Consider the following 17,168-nt stretch of genomic DNA (forward strand, 5'->3'; position numbering starts at 1 on the left):
GAGTACTTATTGTTGAGAGGGATGGCCAAAAGGGTGCTCTCCACTATCTGATATTCTTCCTTCCCTCTTCTGGGGGTCATCTATCTCCTGTAGCCTTCGGGCGACGACCTTGCTGTAACTCCTGTCTATCACTTCCTCACTTTCCCTTACAAGTTGAAAGTCATCGAGCTGCAGCTCCAGTTCCCTAACATGGTTTCCAGAGAGCTGCACCTTGATGCATCTGGTGCAGATGTGGCCACTGGGGAGGCCGGAAGTCTCCTGGAAATCCCACAAAACTGATTTTTGGAAGGAAGAGAAAGATAATGTTTGATGAGCATTTTTACAATTGGGAAGTTATTTTAAATGAAGATCCACTGGGATTTATATCCATTGCTTACTTATGTTACATATTTAAATTTTAGTTTCAATGAACAGGCATAATAAAGAAGATTGCTTTGGTATAATAATTGGTCATGTCTCATGCTCCAAGGAGTAGACAGATTGGTCCATTGGGCAGAAGAGTGGCACGTGGAAATTAGGCATTGGTATCCTTTAATTTACCCAAAACATAGATTATAAGAGCAGAGAACTGTGTACAATACTGACTGGGCTGTAGCTTAAGAACCTGGTCATCAAACAATGATTACAATGAGGAAAGTGCAGAGGAGATTTAGGATATTAGCCGGAAAGAAAATTCTAGCTCTGAAAACAGACTGCACTGGTTGCTTTTCTTTTTAAAACAAAAAAGATTAGACTTGTAAGTAACTATTTCAGATATCATAGTCAATAGTGCGTACAAGTTCATCAGGACAAAATTACTAGCCAGGCATAAACCAAAGATAGAGGTATACAACTTAACACTCTGAAAACCATCGTAATTGTCAGAAGCACTCCACATTGTTAAAACTTGAAGGCCAAATACCACAGAGGGTGTATTAGTTATTAACCAACCTGTCCAAATTAATGTGGTATTTTACAAAGAGATTTCAGGCCAAGCCTACAACATGCAGACAAGCACTAAACCAAAGTATAATTCAAAATTCAATCCAATCCACATAACTCAAAAACACCAGAGTGGAGCTGCAGCCTGAGCTTCAGAAGGTAGCAAATAAAGAGGGCCAAGATTGATGGACAGTCATTTGATCGAGAGAAACAAGAAGGCAAATTTTAAATGAAAGTAAGGATAAAAGTCTGACAGGACAAATTATATTTGAAGTTAAAAACTTGTTGAGAAAAAAGTTATTCATTCCAAAGTTTTCTTTTTGACTTCCAAACCAACCTTGCCCTGTGGGATCTTTGCCGGGCTGTCCAAGCCGACCCTTTTCTTTCTTACCAAAGAGTCGCCCAATGGAAGATTTTATACTTTTCTTTTTGGGAGCTTTGTGAAGAGAATCTTGGCTGCTGTTGCTGCTACTGGGGTTGCTTGTTTGACCATCCTGAGATCCAGTTGAACTATTCGAGTTACATTTAAAGAACAGAAGAAAATAGTATTAATTGCACTGTCGCCACAAATAGTAGAAAGTTTGTAAAAACAGTTCAGTTTAAGATACATCAATGCAAAAACACAAGCTTCAAGCCAGATCCAAAAACGGCACACTAATTTATTTTCAATTTGCAAAGATAACAGGGCTACAGTCAGTAGAGCTGCTGCCACACTGCCCCCAGCAACCGGGGTTCAGTCCTCACCTATGGTAACGCCACTTTCTATCTGTAACCACGTGGGTTTCCTCTGGGTATCCTGGTGTCATAGAGCCATACACTTAGTGGCCACTTTATTAAGTACACCTGCTTGTTAATGCAAATATCTAAACAGCCAATCATAAGGCAGCACCTCAATGCATTAGAGCATGCAGACATGTTCAAGAGGTTCAGTTGCTGTTCAGACCAAACATCAAAATGGGCAAGAAATGTGATCTAAGTAACTTTGGCCGTGGAATGATTGATGGTGCCAGAGAAGGTAGTTTGAGTATTTCATAAATTGCTGATCAACTGGGAGTTTCATGCTCAACATTGTCTGAAGTTTACAGAGAATGGTGCAATAAAACATCCAATGAGCGACAGTCTGTGGGTAAAAACATCTTTTTAATGAGCGAGTCAGGGGATAAGGGCCAGACCAGTTCAAGCTGACAGGAAAGTAAAAGCAGCTCAAGTAACCAGTGGTGTGCAGAACAGCATCTCTGAATGCACTACTCATCAAACCTTGAAGTGGATGGGCTACAGCAGAAGACCATGAACATACAGAAAGCGCTACATTTTTTGGTATCTTCTGTACCTACCAAAGTGGCCACTGAATGTAGAGTCATACAGCATAGAGAAGCTATTCAACCAACAACATGCATGCCATCCAGTTTATATCCATCAATACTAATTCCATCTTACAGTGTTAGCCTGTAGCCTTTTATGCCTAGACAACTTAAGTGCTCCAGTTTCTTCCTCCAGTTGAGTGGCCTCTGTAAAGTGCCTCTAATGAGTGAGTGAGTATTAGAATCTGGAGGGAGCTGAAGTGCATGTGGGGAGAATAAAATGGGATAAGTGCAGGATCACTGCATTTGGGCATTTGATTGTCATCACAGGCCAAGTGGGCGCTATGACATTAAATTTCATGAAGAAACTTTAGGTACAGATTAACCATTAGTAAAATCAGTAACTGGCTATCTGGTATGGGGGGGGGGGTTGAGCTCTGCACAGGGTCAAAGTAAGCTGCAAGCTCAGTGAGCTCTATCATAAGCACTAGCCTCCGTAGTATCCAGGATATCTTCAAGGAGCGATGGCTCAAAAAGACAGCGTTCATCATTAAGGACCCCCATCACCCAGGTCATGCTTTGTTCTCATTGCTACCATCAAGGAGTTACAGAAGTGTGAAGGCACACATTCAACAATTCAGGAACAGCTTCTTCCCCTCTGCCATCCAATTTCTGAATGGACATTGAACCCATGAACACTTCCTCACTATCTTTTAATTTTGCACTGCTTATTTAAATTATAATATATATACTTACTGTAATTCAAGTGTTTTCCCCTTTATTATGTATTGCATTGTACCGCTGCCGCAAAGGTAACAAATTTCACGACTTATGCTGGTGATATTAGGTCTGATTCTGATTTTTTTAATGTTGACTCTGTCCAAATAAGTTAAGCCTTCAATAGGGATTGAAGCATGAAAATTCTATAACAGCAAACTTGCTCTTTAAAAATCTTTCAGCAAGGTTTATGCAAGAACATGTAAATGGCTTGAAATAATGAAAGTGACATTCTCCGTACTTTATTTTCAATTAGTGAGCTTTTAAAAATGTTTCCAATTTCCCCAAAGTATTGTTCCTATACTAAAAAGTTTATTCCTAAGTATGAACTGCCAGTTTTATTGCTTCTTTTTGGGTAAAATTGCTAAAGTTATTTTTGATTACTCATTATCTTCTGTTCCAATGAATTTTCTTGACAATTAAGTATTACTCCATCTGTGACATTTTATGTAATCAACTATGACAGAACTTCAGTTAAATGGGTTCCATGCCTTTCTATCAAAATTACGGTGAAACAAGTTTCTAATAAGATGTCGACTAGCTAATCAAACATCAGAAGTACATTATTGCATTGTTCTTGTTAAAATGTCACCAATTCAGTATCTCAATTCTCTGTCCGCCAGAGAAAGCTGGATCTCCCAGTGGCCACACATTTTAATTCCACGTCCCATTCCGATATGTCTATCCACAGCCTCCTCTACTGTAAAGATGAAGCCACAGTCAGGTTGGAGGAACAACACCTTATATTCCGTCTGGGTAGCCTCCAACCTGATGGCATGAACACTGACTTCTCAAACTTCCGCTAATGCCCCACCTCCCCCTCGTAACCCATCTGTCATTTATATACACACATTCTTTTTCTCTCTCTTCTTTTTCTCCCTCTGTCCCTCTCACTATACCCCTTGCCCAACCTCCGGGTTTCCCCCCCTCCCCCTTTTCTTTCTCCCTAGGCCTCCTGTCCCATGATCCTCTCATATCCCTTTGCCAATCAACTGTCCAGCTCTTGGCTCCATCCCTCCCCCTCCTGTGCTCTCCTATCATTTCGGATCTCCCTCTCCCCCTTTCAAATCTCTTACTAGCTCTTCTTTCAGTTAGTCCTGACGAACGGTCTCCGCCCGAAAAGTCGACTGTGCCTCTTCCTAGAGATGCTGCCTGACCTGCTGCATTCACCAGCAACTTTTATGTGTGTTGCTTTCAATATCACTTGATGTTTATATTGCACCACATTCCTACAGGTCAGTTTATTGACTAAGCAAAAAAAATACAAATGCAAGTACAGACATGCCTTGAATTATGAACAGGTTGCATTCTAGGAAAACATCTTAAGTGAAAAATCAATTCTGAATGACATTTCCCAATAGTTTCAATGTCAAACTTTAGTTGCACTTGAGTTCAAAGACCTAGATAAAAACACTAAATACTTAAAAATACATCAGAGGAAATTAAATAAAACTATTGCTCAGAGGACTCAGTCTCCTTCAAGCTTGCTTCCTCAAAGTGCAGTGAAAGCAGAATTTTCTTTGAGGTACATTCATGATAAGCAAGGGGGTAAAGTATTACTGCAAGCAGATGGAAATACAGAACCAAAATGCAATTAGATCAGCATAAATTTATTGAATAATGGAACAAGCTTTAAACAAGTGTGATATACTCCTACTTCTAAATTGGCCTGTCAAGATGTCAATGGAGAGTTTAGAGGCAGAATTGTCACTGAAATTCAGGAGCTGGTGTTGGTGAATCTGAGCTTGAAGGAGCTTGCAACACTGAAGGCAAGGGATTTTCCTGTGACTGATCACGATGCTGAAGGATGAGGCTTAAAAGAGGTCAATGAACAAGTGGACAGCATTCTTCTTCATTTAACATAGAATACAGAACAGTGCAGCACAGTACAGGCCCTTGGGCCCTTGATATCATGCCAACTGAAATAAGACTAATACATGATCAGTCTAACCCTTCCCACCTACACAGCTCATTCGATCTATTGATCTTTCAGCCATCAGCTATTTAAAGAGTCTTTTGAATATCTCTGTTGTACCTCTGATATGCCCTCTAAATATTCCTCTGCTCACCTTAAAATGGACATCCGCTGGTATTGGCCATTGCCATGCTGGGGAAAAAAGGTGTGGGCTCTCAACTTTATCTATGCCTCTCGTAATTTTATACACCTTTGATAAAGTTCCTCACAGCCAAGCATTACATTTCCCATCATGCAGCTACATCTAACACTGTGGTCCATATTTGACTGCCATCTTCAAAAGATAAGAATCACTTTCTCAAAACGGCAGAAAGCTTCCAAAATTTCCCTTTTGGTAAGCCATTCTGATGATGATACTACATTGGCTGCTTTTTGTGACCTTCAATTCATGCCTTTAGGATCTTTTCACTATGCAACATTATCCAAGTTGGCTCCCACAAGACCTGCCTTCATTTACCAGGCTGACAGGGAATTTCTTGAGAGATTTTATAAAGCCCATAAGCCCACAAGTGTTGTTTATACCCCTTGGCTGCAATTTCCTGAATCCATCACTGTGCATAGGTTATGTTTTCTGAAGAGGCAGTGATATAGGCTAAGAATACCTTGATGGTAGATCTCAAACAAGTATTGCTACTCTATTCAAAAAAATGACATGGCCCATTACACACTGCAGGAAATAAGCCTACAAGGTAATGAAGGACCTGGGTCCATAAGTTATAAAAACGAAGTTTCCCTTGGGAACAATAATACCAGCTGATGTTGACAGTCATTATTTCTAAGTTAACTGAACTTTCAGGAGCACTGCACACAAAGATTCTGTGTTGTCGCATAGTATAGTGAAGGCGGTAAGAAATTGTGTGATATAATTCTGAAAGTGCATCTCAGTTTCTAGACATCATTACATTTTTTAAAAAGTATTACCTTCTTATATCCCGTATATCCTCCTGGCTGGCAGTGGCACCTTGGCTAATCCGATCTAATCTGATGGACCTTGGAGTGGAAGGTGGTGATGTTTCACACCTTATTGTTGTTTTATCATCTCGACCATCCTCTTTTGCCATCTGAGATTAAAGTTATTTTAAATGAGTAAATGATTAAAATAAAAAAAAGGGTAACAGCCTTAAAAATACCACCGATTATAAAAAAATGTTGACGCCATCACATCAACTAAAATGAGCATCACAATGAAACCACAAGCACAATGCAGCAAGCAGGGATACTTGGACAGAATTACCATGGCACAGGAAGCTGAGACACTTAACTGTGAGTTCCTCATTTGTGAAGATAAACACTTAGAAAAGACAAGACAATGCAACAGCTCACATCTCAAATCTGTTGTGATGCAGTAAATGATCTTGAAAGGTTATAATAAAAAAGGGCAGCAAAAGTTACATACGAGTAACATAAAAAGAAAATCAAAGCAGTCCAGTGAAACAAGATGCCTTGGGAAAGAAAGATTAAGCACAATCTTTCCTTGCATGATTGTGGTAGGGGGAGGGGTTTCCACAAGAAAAAAGGAGCAAGCCACCCCCAGCCTGCCCCTCATTAAATACGATTATGGCTGATCTACCACAGATCTCAAATCCTCCAGATCTCCCATGCCTTCAATCTTTCAAAAATATATCTACCTTCACTTTAAATATTTAAAATGAATGACCAAAGCAGACAATATATGAAGTGTGAATACAGATTTTGACTTTCAAGAATAAAGTTATGTCAGTTGCAAGTACTTGCAGACATCACCAGTCCTTAAAATTATTTAGTAGAGCAGCCATAGAGGTACATAAACCTGGAAACCCTAACGTATGGAGAAAAACACAGATGACCTCTCAGATACTCCCAGTGTGGCCTCCTGTATATCAGTGAGACCGGAAGTAGATAGAGAACACTTTGTCGAGCACCTAAGCTCCTTCGACCAGAAAAAATTGGAGCTACCAGTGACCATCCATTTTAATTCTACCTCCCATTCCAGGCTGTTAGTCCATGGCCTCCTCTACTGCTGCGATGAGGGCACACTCAGTTCGAAGGTGCACCTTACATTCCATCTGGGTAGCCTCCAACCTGATGGTATGAACGTTGATTTCTTGAACTCCCCTTCAACATTCCCCATTCCCATTTCTCCCTCTCACCTCATCTCCTTACCTGCCCATCACCTCCATATCATGCTCCTCCCTCTTCCCTTTCTCTGTCCTCTCCTATCAGATTTTCCAGCCCTTTATCTCTTTCACCAATTGATTTCCCACCTCTTTACTCCACATATCCCCCTCTCCCAGTTTCACCCATCACCTCCCACTTTGCATTTCTTCCTCCCTCTCCCCCCACCTTTTTACTTTGACTTTTCATTTCTTCCTCTAGTCCTGATGAAGTCTGAAGCATCGACTATACTCTTTTCCATAGGTACTGCCTGGCCTGCTGAGTTCCTCCAGCTTTTTGTGTGTTGTTTGGATTTCCAGCATCTGCAAATTTTCTCGTTTGCAATTGTTCTATCTACTGTGTTTCCATTTTCATAGAACTATCATAGAACCCCAAGATATCTCTGAACATGAAGGTTCCTAAAGTCCTCGCCTCCTCTAAAAATTTGACTTCTCCAAGTTCATTATGTCACATTCATCTTGAATAAATTTTATTTGCCATGACTCGGTTTAATTTTCCAGTTGATTTATGCCTTTGTGCCCTTAGATCTGGGTTTTCAACCTGGGATTCACTTGCTCCTTGGTTAATGGCAGGGGACGTTGGGATAAACTTCAAAACTATCAAGAACTCCAGAAATTTTTACGTCACCTACAAACCCTGAACAGACCACCTACTGTATTATTTTCATCTAAATACATATGCACCACTACCTCTTTCTGTTTACCATGCCAAGCCCAGACAAGCCCACCACTCATGCTTAATTTAGGGTTTTTGTATGAGCCACAGCATTTTACCATTTTCTGTCAAAGTGTTACTCTTTAAGAATAGCAAAATTGTAATAATAGTTTGATTTGCCTTTACAAAACATTCGCTCCTTTACCTGGACAATATTTACACAAATATTCAGAGCTAGGACCAAAAATAGAGGATGAAAGTAAAATCAATCCTATCAAAACCCTTTCAAAACTGCTTAATGAGAGAGGAAAAAGAAGCCACATGAGAAAGATGCTCCTGTTGCACTGATTGAGATGCAGATTATTATAAATGTGTCTGATCAACAATCTGTTGCCAGGTAATCAAAGTTCAATTTCATACAATTACCTTCCTACGATGCTTCCTTAAATCACTAGGCTGACAGACGTGCAAGGAAAAGAGAGAGTCATTTAGGATAACAAAATGATTTAAAAGATTAGACAAGATCTGACTGCATTAGAAATCGCACACATAACAAAAACAAGAGCTATGAAGACTACTTGAACAATGTGAATTTTATTAATTTCAAAATGTTTATGTTTGCCAGTCAAATGTGAAAAATGTCTATTGAATGCCCTGAAATAAGCAAATATTTATCAAAATTATGAACAGCAATTGTACAGTTTCTGAGTCATGTCATCTTAATGAGTTATACTTATGCAAAACTGTTTCTAGTGACCATTCAGTCTTGTTTCAGTAAATGAAAATCAAAGTGTCCCAAGAACAAAAAGAGGCAAATTTCTTATTTTACATTCTCAATTAATACACATTAGCTGGCTTAATTAGTAACATCTTAATAAATGGACAATTGATTTTTTGGCAATAAAAACGGACCAATAATCAGTCAGGCCTGGAGTTTCCACAGTGAGCCATTAATTGTTCACTTGATTAAGTGAAGAGTTAATACATTGCTGCTGCTGTTGTTGATTACTATATTAGAGGTGTGCACATTCCTCCAACTTCTAAAAAGGGACATTTTCTTAAATATAACCAAATAACGTGCCGATTTTAAGGCAAGTATGCAGAAATACAAAGTCTGAAGGTACTCAGGGAGTCAGGCAGCGCCTATGGAAAGAGCAAAAGAATTCTTGCTTCAGGTCAATGACTTTTCATCAGAACAACAAAAATGCCCTAATGAAGGGTCTTGGCCAGTTTATTCCTCTCCATAGGTGCTGCCTGACCAGCATTTTGGGTGTATTGCTCAGGATTTCCAACATCTACAGAATCTTGTATAACAAAAACATGTAAGGTTCTTCCCTGACAATGTGAATTTTATTGATTCTATGATCTTATTCATTAAATTTCCACTGGAAAAAGTCATCAACCTCAAGCATTAATTGGTTTCGGCATCTCTAATATATTATTAGTTTCACATTTTGAGCAGCTGCAACCTGGGATTCATTGTGGAGATACAAAGTCTGTTTCTAAGTAATGCTAAATTTGCAGTCTAACATATAATGTCAATCAAAAACACTTGTCAATGGAATGAGCCAAAATAATCCTTCTGTGTTTACAAATCTCAGCACCAATTTATAATGCTTGCGCTATCAGAGCAACATGATTTGTAGAATTACATGTGTTATGAAATAGGGCAATGGGTTAGGAAAGAATGTTGGGAGAGTGACTGAAAAATTGTCACGGAGGAGAGGAAGGAATGAAGAAAAGGTAAAACACAATGGCACTACTCAAAACAAAAAAAAAAATCATATTTCATCATAAGTCAGATGTGCAACTTGTACTAAACTACAATAGGGGGTTAATAAATATTTTATCCTAGCACCTCAAAATAGCCAGGATCACTTGAAATCAAAGACAGCTCATAGTTATTAGGCAGCATTACCAAGGCAGTTCATGTGGTAATTTTGTCTCAGTAAAATTTTTGAATCATGAGACATAAGACTCAAATTTCACCCAAAGTAAATGTTAAAAGAAAAACAAATGCAAGTGTGCTGGGTGAAATCCCACATACAACATAGGCCAAAAACACTTCCAGCAAGGCACTTTTAATTCCTTAGACTGTCAAAGATCTACACAATTCTTTTTAATTTTGACCTACCCTACTCAATCCTAAGTCCAATATTCACCGCGTGAAAACAATTGACAGAACCAGAATGACCAAAAAAATTGACGTGAATCAAATATATAATTATTCCTTTGTAATAAAATTGTCCCCAAGAGGAATGTGCTATGCTACATCAGCAAAAATGGAATTTTGCTGTTGGGTGTGGCACTCATTACAGGAATCTCTTAACATTTAGTCTCTGCAGCAGAAGAATAATGTTTATATTCAACATGAGCAAATTAACTGGTTTAACTGGAGCCATAAGTTGATGGTTTAGAGACAGGATACACAATGTTTGGTGTTAAACACTATTGTCACTTTCACAAATTTCCCTACTGCTTTCTAAGATTAAATCTTGGGGAAGTTGAGGTAATGCACTAACACAGGAATTCCACTCCCAATTTAAATGAGTTGGAAAATGTTGTACTACATGCTCATGACCTATATCTCATTTTAAATTACTGGAAGCTTCTACAAAGCTTTCAAGTACTAAAATATTATTTGCACTACATCTGTTGCCAATTACCATTAAACACTAAAGAAAAAGTAAATATGCTGTATTTAAAATATATCAGTAAGCTTTTTACTTGAGTTTTTTAGGAATGCTTTCCTTAAGACAGAGCAAACATGGAAATGTTCAACATTTAAAAATAAGTAAATGTTGACTGAATTTATATTACACTAAAATTAATAAGTACCCCAGTCCCAATTACATCACTATTAACATAATTATACATTTTCCTAAAACTTGCTCAACTTGTCTGTAACCATAAATCTGGAAAATTGGTTATCATTTTGTTTATAAAATTTATTAAATATGTTTATTTTTACTAATTTTCTATTCACATTGGAAAATAATCTACATTGGAGTTACCTATAAATTCTTAAGCATTGAGCATAAGATTAGATTTCTTTCCCCAAACTCAATTTTCTCAACAATTTAGCAGATTCATAGTTACCACCCCTGAAATTAGTTTATTTCATTCTAATACCTTACTTTTAAACTCCACACTTGCTTTGACAGTTTATGAACCTGCATTTCTGAAACAATGCTCTAGCCCTCTAATTTAAATTCAATAATCTAGGCACCATGTGCCTTTAAAAATATTTCTAGATCCCTACTCATCTAGTCTTCCCAACTGTTATCAATAACAGTTGATGGTGTTATTGGGGTTCATTGATGATGGATGCTGCTTGCTTGTAGCTCAATGGTGGAGAGGGCTTTGTCTGTGATGGACTCAGCTGTATCCATCACTTTTTGCAGACCCACACTGCCTTCTCTGAGGCAATAAAGGATGGCTAACTAATCAGTGCTGGCTTTGTCAGTGATGCTTAGAACCCAAAGAATGGGGAAAAATGTTAATCACCAACAGCAAATTAGGAAACTGCACATGGCAAGTACAAATATAACTATGTGTTGCACCAAGGATTAAAAGATATTGCTAAGACTACAACTTACCAGGGTCATGACACCGAGCCTATCAAGGTCATGAGCAGCACTTCTAGGGGTTCGTCTTGGTGTGGAGTGCCCACTGCCAGGTGGTGAAGAACTAGCAAGTGATGAACCAGTGAACGAGGCAGGGAGTGTGCCTCCTCTGTATCGGCAAAGATTCAGACCATCAAGGCTACCACTACCCACTCGGCTCTCAATTTCTTCTGCCCTCTGTTGTGTGGACTCTTTTTCCTCTTGGATGAGCCTGAAAAACAATGAACTTGGATGCTGGATCACTTTTTCACTCCCTTTTTAAAAATATTAAATAAGAAATGCAAACAAGTTGAATTTAAGTAGTGCAGCTCCATGTGGTTGCTTCAAGTAAAACCTCTCGCGCATGATTTCGCTGAGATTTTGATCTGAATCAGAATATTAGGCAAATATTCAGTCACTTGTTCAGCCTGGTCATCTCAGCCTATTTACTTGCATCATTTATACATTCTCACTGTTTCTGTTTAACAGTGCCACTACAGCTTGGGGAAGGAGTGGGGGCTGGGTTAGGACTGGGATATAAGCCTTCCTTTGCTGATTTTACATCACATTCTTCTCAGCCAAAATTATTTCAAATGTCCAAAGATTCAGAGTAAAATTCAGTATCTAATTATATAAATGTCACCATATACTATCCTGAGATTCATTTTCTTGCAAGCATTCACAGTAAATACTAACATAATAGAAATACAATCAATGAAAAAGTGCACAGCACAAAGACGGACAACCAACGTGCAGAAGTCAACAAGCCATGCAAATGCAACAAATAAATATGCAATAAATACCAAGAACATGATTTGTAGAGTCGTTGAAAGTGAGCCAACAGGTTGTGAAATCAGTTCAGTGCTAGGGTGAGTGAAGCTGAGTAAAGTTATACCCTCTAATTGAAGAGCCAGGGCTGTATCCACTACTTGTTATAGACTTCTCTGTTCATGGTGTTTCTATATCAGGCCTTATAGGAAAAACTGGTATTTCTATAACTGTACTAATTTCATCCTCGATAAGTTATTTTACTTTTTTCTTTATGACTATTATTCTGAAATGTTAAGTACATTATTAAAGGACAAACCTTATTTCATTATTGATGGCATCCAACTGTTCTTGAAGCATCATAGCCAAAGTCTGGGCATCAGCCTGACCACTGGGTGAGAGTAAATCGACAGAGCTGAATATTGTCTCTCTATCATCTTCTGCATCTGACACTTCAGCATCACTCTCAAAAGCCTGGGCCACATTTGCCAAGACACTGGCTTGTTGTGCCCGCTCCCATTCTTGTTCATTCAGGGTCTGGACCTGTTCATAAAAGTACAGTACATGTTGCTCAGAAAAAAAAGGATACCAAGATATCATACATGAAACAAAGGTAAGAGTGGCAGGAAAGGGACATCAATCCCATGAGCGTCCTTCTACAAATTCAATCTAGACAGCAATTTCATCTAAGTTATAAAAAAAATTGGAAATATAAACAGAAAATAGTGTAAATAGTCATGTCAGGCCACATCCGTGGAAAGGAAAATAATTTTTCAGTTGAAGACCTTTTGTTAGAAAGCTTATTACCAATTCTACAAGCTTATTACCAATTCTACCAACTTATTACCAATTCTTGTTCCCTTGGTGTCATAACCTTGAACATCCCTGCCCAACAAAAAAAATACAATCACTCAGTTCTGTAATTTTCTAATTGTACCCATGTTTCAATATACTTTAGCAAAAAGAATACTCATTATATACAACATTCTGTCAAAAAAAAATCAAATTATTGGGAAAAAGGTAACAATAAAGATCCACTTGATCAATTGTAAACCAACAAACTACTGGTCAATCTTCACAAACTATTGAATTTTGCATCTCTATTTGAAGTATCAATTCATAAGTTTTATTTTGGTATCGATACTCATGGGATATCTGATTTATCTACAACTTGATGTTCTATGTTCTACTCGGAAATGCAAAGGAAAATACAAACCTTATATTAGATTTAAATGTGTGAAATTGGTGCTAACTGGTGAATGGTGGAAATTGCATCGGCCATTTGCTTTCAGTGACTTGCTTCCGATAGAGCTAAACATACACTATTCCTTGCAGTTGGCTCCAGCACTGATCTCTGCTGTTTAGAACTATTTAATAATAGTTTAAAGGGATAATTAAAATCCTTAAAATTAATATTCAAAATTCAATCTGTTTTAATCTAAAAAAGTGAAAAATAAAGAAAAATAAATAAATAACTTGAGCTTATCTTTGTAATGAAGGGTAAAGACCCCATTCAAATGAATGGGATATTGCTTAATGCTACCTTTTGACCAGATACAAAGTGCATCCAGTCCCTCAATCAGCATGATCTGGAACTGGAGTTTTAGGACATGGGTGTTTCCAGCTTTCACACTGTAGTGCACACAAGTTGTAGAAGGTCATAGGGTGAAAGTTCCCTGCAGAAGCACTGGTCACAATGGACTCCAGTGTGGTTCACTGCAGGCTACACTTAAGGAAAGGTTACATTTACCTTTCTTTGGAAATGCCCAAAGCAAGCTATTCTTTTAGATTAAAAAAATACTTCAATCATTACTTGACAAGTAATTGTTAAGTAATGAATACAATTCAGGATTGAAAACTGCGCTTCAGCATGTGAGACATAAACTTACATTCTGCAGAAAAATCCATCAGAAATGCAGCAGGGAAAGAAAATAATAGTAATGCGTCATCAATAGATCACAAAAGTAAATGGTACACAAAAGTTATGGTTCAGTGAAACATTTGAGATTATACTCCAAGGGGAGTTGAATATTCCCTAATGAAAATACATCATGAAAGAAACAAAGCAATTAAAGGGATTGAATATGTAAATGACTATTCAGAAGGATAAGAGCAGAAGACAGTGCACCAGGTATATAGGCACATAACTTGCTGATGCCAATCATTCGAAACAATCCACGAACAAAGAGCTAGCACAGCAATTAATCACCAGTCTTAGGCTTTTCACATTAGATGACATTAGACAGATTCTCAAGCAAGCAGCGCCACCATAGCTGGAAAACAAATTCGCCCATAATGAGCAAAGATTTAGTGGAAACAAGGGATCCGATGTGCATGCACTAATTCCGGAATACACAAATAAATTGAGCTTCTATTTAATATTCTAATAACTGTAACATACGATGTCAAGCACTGAAAGCATTCAGAGACAGTGCAGACAGTGAAAGATTGAGTACAGCTTCATTAGCTGGAGCTTTCTTCCAGGGAGTCAGAGATAAACAGTCTGGTGTGTGGAAAGCTACAATTATCATCCTTGTCCAGGGCACAATAAATACGCTATCATCACGTTAATAAAGGGTGCAGCCAACACCGCCTTTGCCCAAGGATGTTCCTAGTCGCTTTGGTCACCAGGCTCTGGTGTTACATGTGGGACCATCAGGGAGGTGTGACTTACTGTGATGCAGAACCTGGAAAAATACCACAGCTACGATGTAACTTGACTCATATGGTCTTGGTGGCAGGAAAGCCAAGGGGCTACCAGTAGAGTCATACTTACTCCAAGTTTTAGTTCCCCTACAGCTAACTGCATCCAGCAACCACAAAGACGGTTCAACTCAGTGATAAGTTGATACAAACAAATTTATTTTAAATATAATTATGCTGCTGCATCCAACATTACTAAATAGCACTGGCCAAGATTTGTCAGTCAGCAGTCTACTATCACCAGAGAAAACAAGGGATGGAGAAGAGGGAGATGGGAAAGAAGTGAAAAGGTGGATGTCAGAGGTAGGGGTAGGAGTGAGACTCCCACAGAGTTATGTCCAGACAGCAGATTATTCTATCCGAAAGACTCAGTCATACATCCTCAGATTGTGTTTAGTATTAACTTCAGGAGAAGACAGATGCATGAGGGGCATTTAAGAAAATCTTTATAGACATGTGGATGATAAAAAAAAACAGGAAGGTCATTTGAGAGGGAAGGGTTAGATTGCTCAGAGTAGGTTAAAAGCTTAACACAACATCGTGGGCCACAGGCCTGTACTGTGCTGTAATGCTTTATGTTCTGTGTTCCATTTATCCTGAAATGACCTGAAAAACACAACAACTTGTGATCTTTTAGGGATTTATAAGAACGCCTTGGTTGATGTTGATCTCCGACATAAACTGAAACTCCAAATCAATTCATATAATAAATAGTTCTAGGACGAAGGCATCCTTCCAGACAAGACTTCCCATAGAAAAAGTATCTTGACAGCCTTAGACAACAACAAATCAGTATTTTCTTGAAGTATAGAGAGTAACTTCTATAATTTCAGAATAAGAGACAAATCAGACTGTTGTGATCATAGGATATTCCAAAACTTCTTGTAGTTAATCAGTTTCTAACAAACAGTCTTAATGAATGATATTGTTTGAAGGATACATATTGGGCAAGATGCAGGCCAAACCTGTCAACGCTTCAAAACAGCAGTAGATTCTATATCCAGACATCAGGAGATCCCATCCACAAGACAGAACTTCAGTAATGCAGCCTGAATTTTGATCTCAGCAAAAGAACTCAAAAAATTGTGTTTCAACTCAAAAGCAAGTGTGCTACCCACTGGCCAGGGCAGCAGGTTTTGTCCAAATACAAAAATCCAAAATTCTTCTACAAAGAAACTTCAAGCAGTAAAGAACAACTTTTTTTTTAAAAAAGAAAAATATCTAGTTTCTGATGGACAGGCAGTGTTAAAGATAGAGTCCTATTCTTGGAGTACAAATTAAAATAATAGGTCCTCAAAAGATGCAAGAGCAGAGAAATTGCTTCCAATCATATTATGTATAAAGTTGTGATAAAAACATACCAAACAAGATTGTTACCAAAAAAACTTTACCTTTGAAGGCTCATCTCGTAAAGCTGCCAAGCGACCCTTCTGAGTTCTACGCAATACTGAAGTGCTGCTATACGGGTCTGGATGGGAGTCTCCTTCTGATGCTGTTGATAATGGATACCTATAATCCGAGCTGCTTAAATGAGGCCTGCTGGAACAAAATCAACCAACATTTTGGGTAAATTCAGTGATGTGGCCTGCATGCAGCCCCACATATTAGAAACAGAACTACAATGCCAAAGTTGTGCTGTCAACCTACATTCCTAATGAGAATAGCACCCTATATTGAACTAACATGTCTGGAGGTTAAGAGCAGAGATTTCTTTGATAACGATTCATTAACAGGATTCCAGTAATACCCAAAAGATCATTGGCAGCTCCCAACATTAAACACTTGAAATAGAAAAACACTACTTCAGAGAAACGATTAAAGAACTTGTAACATAGCTCTGCATACTTAAGAGCAACTAAATGAATTGGTGTACCAAGAACAATTGCAGCTGACATTTCTTCCATTCTTAAAAACACAGATGGAACAAAGAAGTTGGGAATGGTACCAGGTAGAAGATTGGCCATGACAGTGAATGGTAAAGACTGCCCAAGGAACAAAGGCCTACCCTTACTTTTATTTCCAATATTATGAGACACCATAGTAGCGCAGTGGTTAGCGTGATGTGATTACTGTTAAGGACATTTTGAATTAAATTCTGGTACCGTCTATATGGAGTTTGCACATTCTCTCCGAGACTGTGTGGGTTTCCTCTGGGTACTTCAGTTTCCTCCCACAATCTAACCACAGTGGTTAGGTTAATTGGTCATTGTAAATTGTCCTGCGATTAGTCTGGGGTTAAACGGGTGGGGTTGCTGAGTGGTGCAGCTTGTTGGGCCTGAAGGGCCTGTTCTGCACTGTATTTTTAAATAA

General features: G+C 38.4%; 1 protein-coding gene across 5 annotated transcripts in view; it reads right to left on the reverse strand.

The window, feature by feature from the left end:
- Positions 1-17,168, reverse strand: part of LOC134353594 (liprin-alpha-1-like) — a 155,849-nt gene that overhangs the window by 33,407 nt on the left and 105,274 nt on the right. For 3 of the 5 annotated variants that reach the window (XM_063061694.1, XM_063061693.1, XM_063061691.1), the window contains exons 13-17: positions 16,250-16,397; positions 12,475-12,698; positions 11,382-11,619; positions 5,896-6,035; positions 1,259-1,431 (exon numbers count right to left, since the gene is read on the reverse strand). In XM_063061694.1, coding sequence (XP_062917764.1) covers positions 1,259-1,431; positions 5,896-6,035; positions 11,382-11,619; positions 12,475-12,698; positions 16,250-16,397 — 923 coding nt within the window. Of the gene's footprint in view, positions 1-1,258; positions 1,432-5,895; positions 6,036-8,202; positions 8,239-11,381; positions 11,620-12,474; positions 12,699-16,249; positions 16,398-17,168 lie in introns of all 5 variants that reach the window. The other 2 variants (XM_063061695.1, XM_063061692.1) reach the window with 2 other exon arrangements.

The sequence above is a fragment of the Mobula hypostoma genome, chromosome 11 (genome assembly GCF_963921235.1).
Source record: "Mobula hypostoma chromosome 11, sMobHyp1.1, whole genome shotgun sequence".
NCBI classification, from domain to species: domain Eukaryota; kingdom Metazoa; phylum Chordata; class Chondrichthyes; order Myliobatiformes; family Myliobatidae; genus Mobula; species Mobula hypostoma.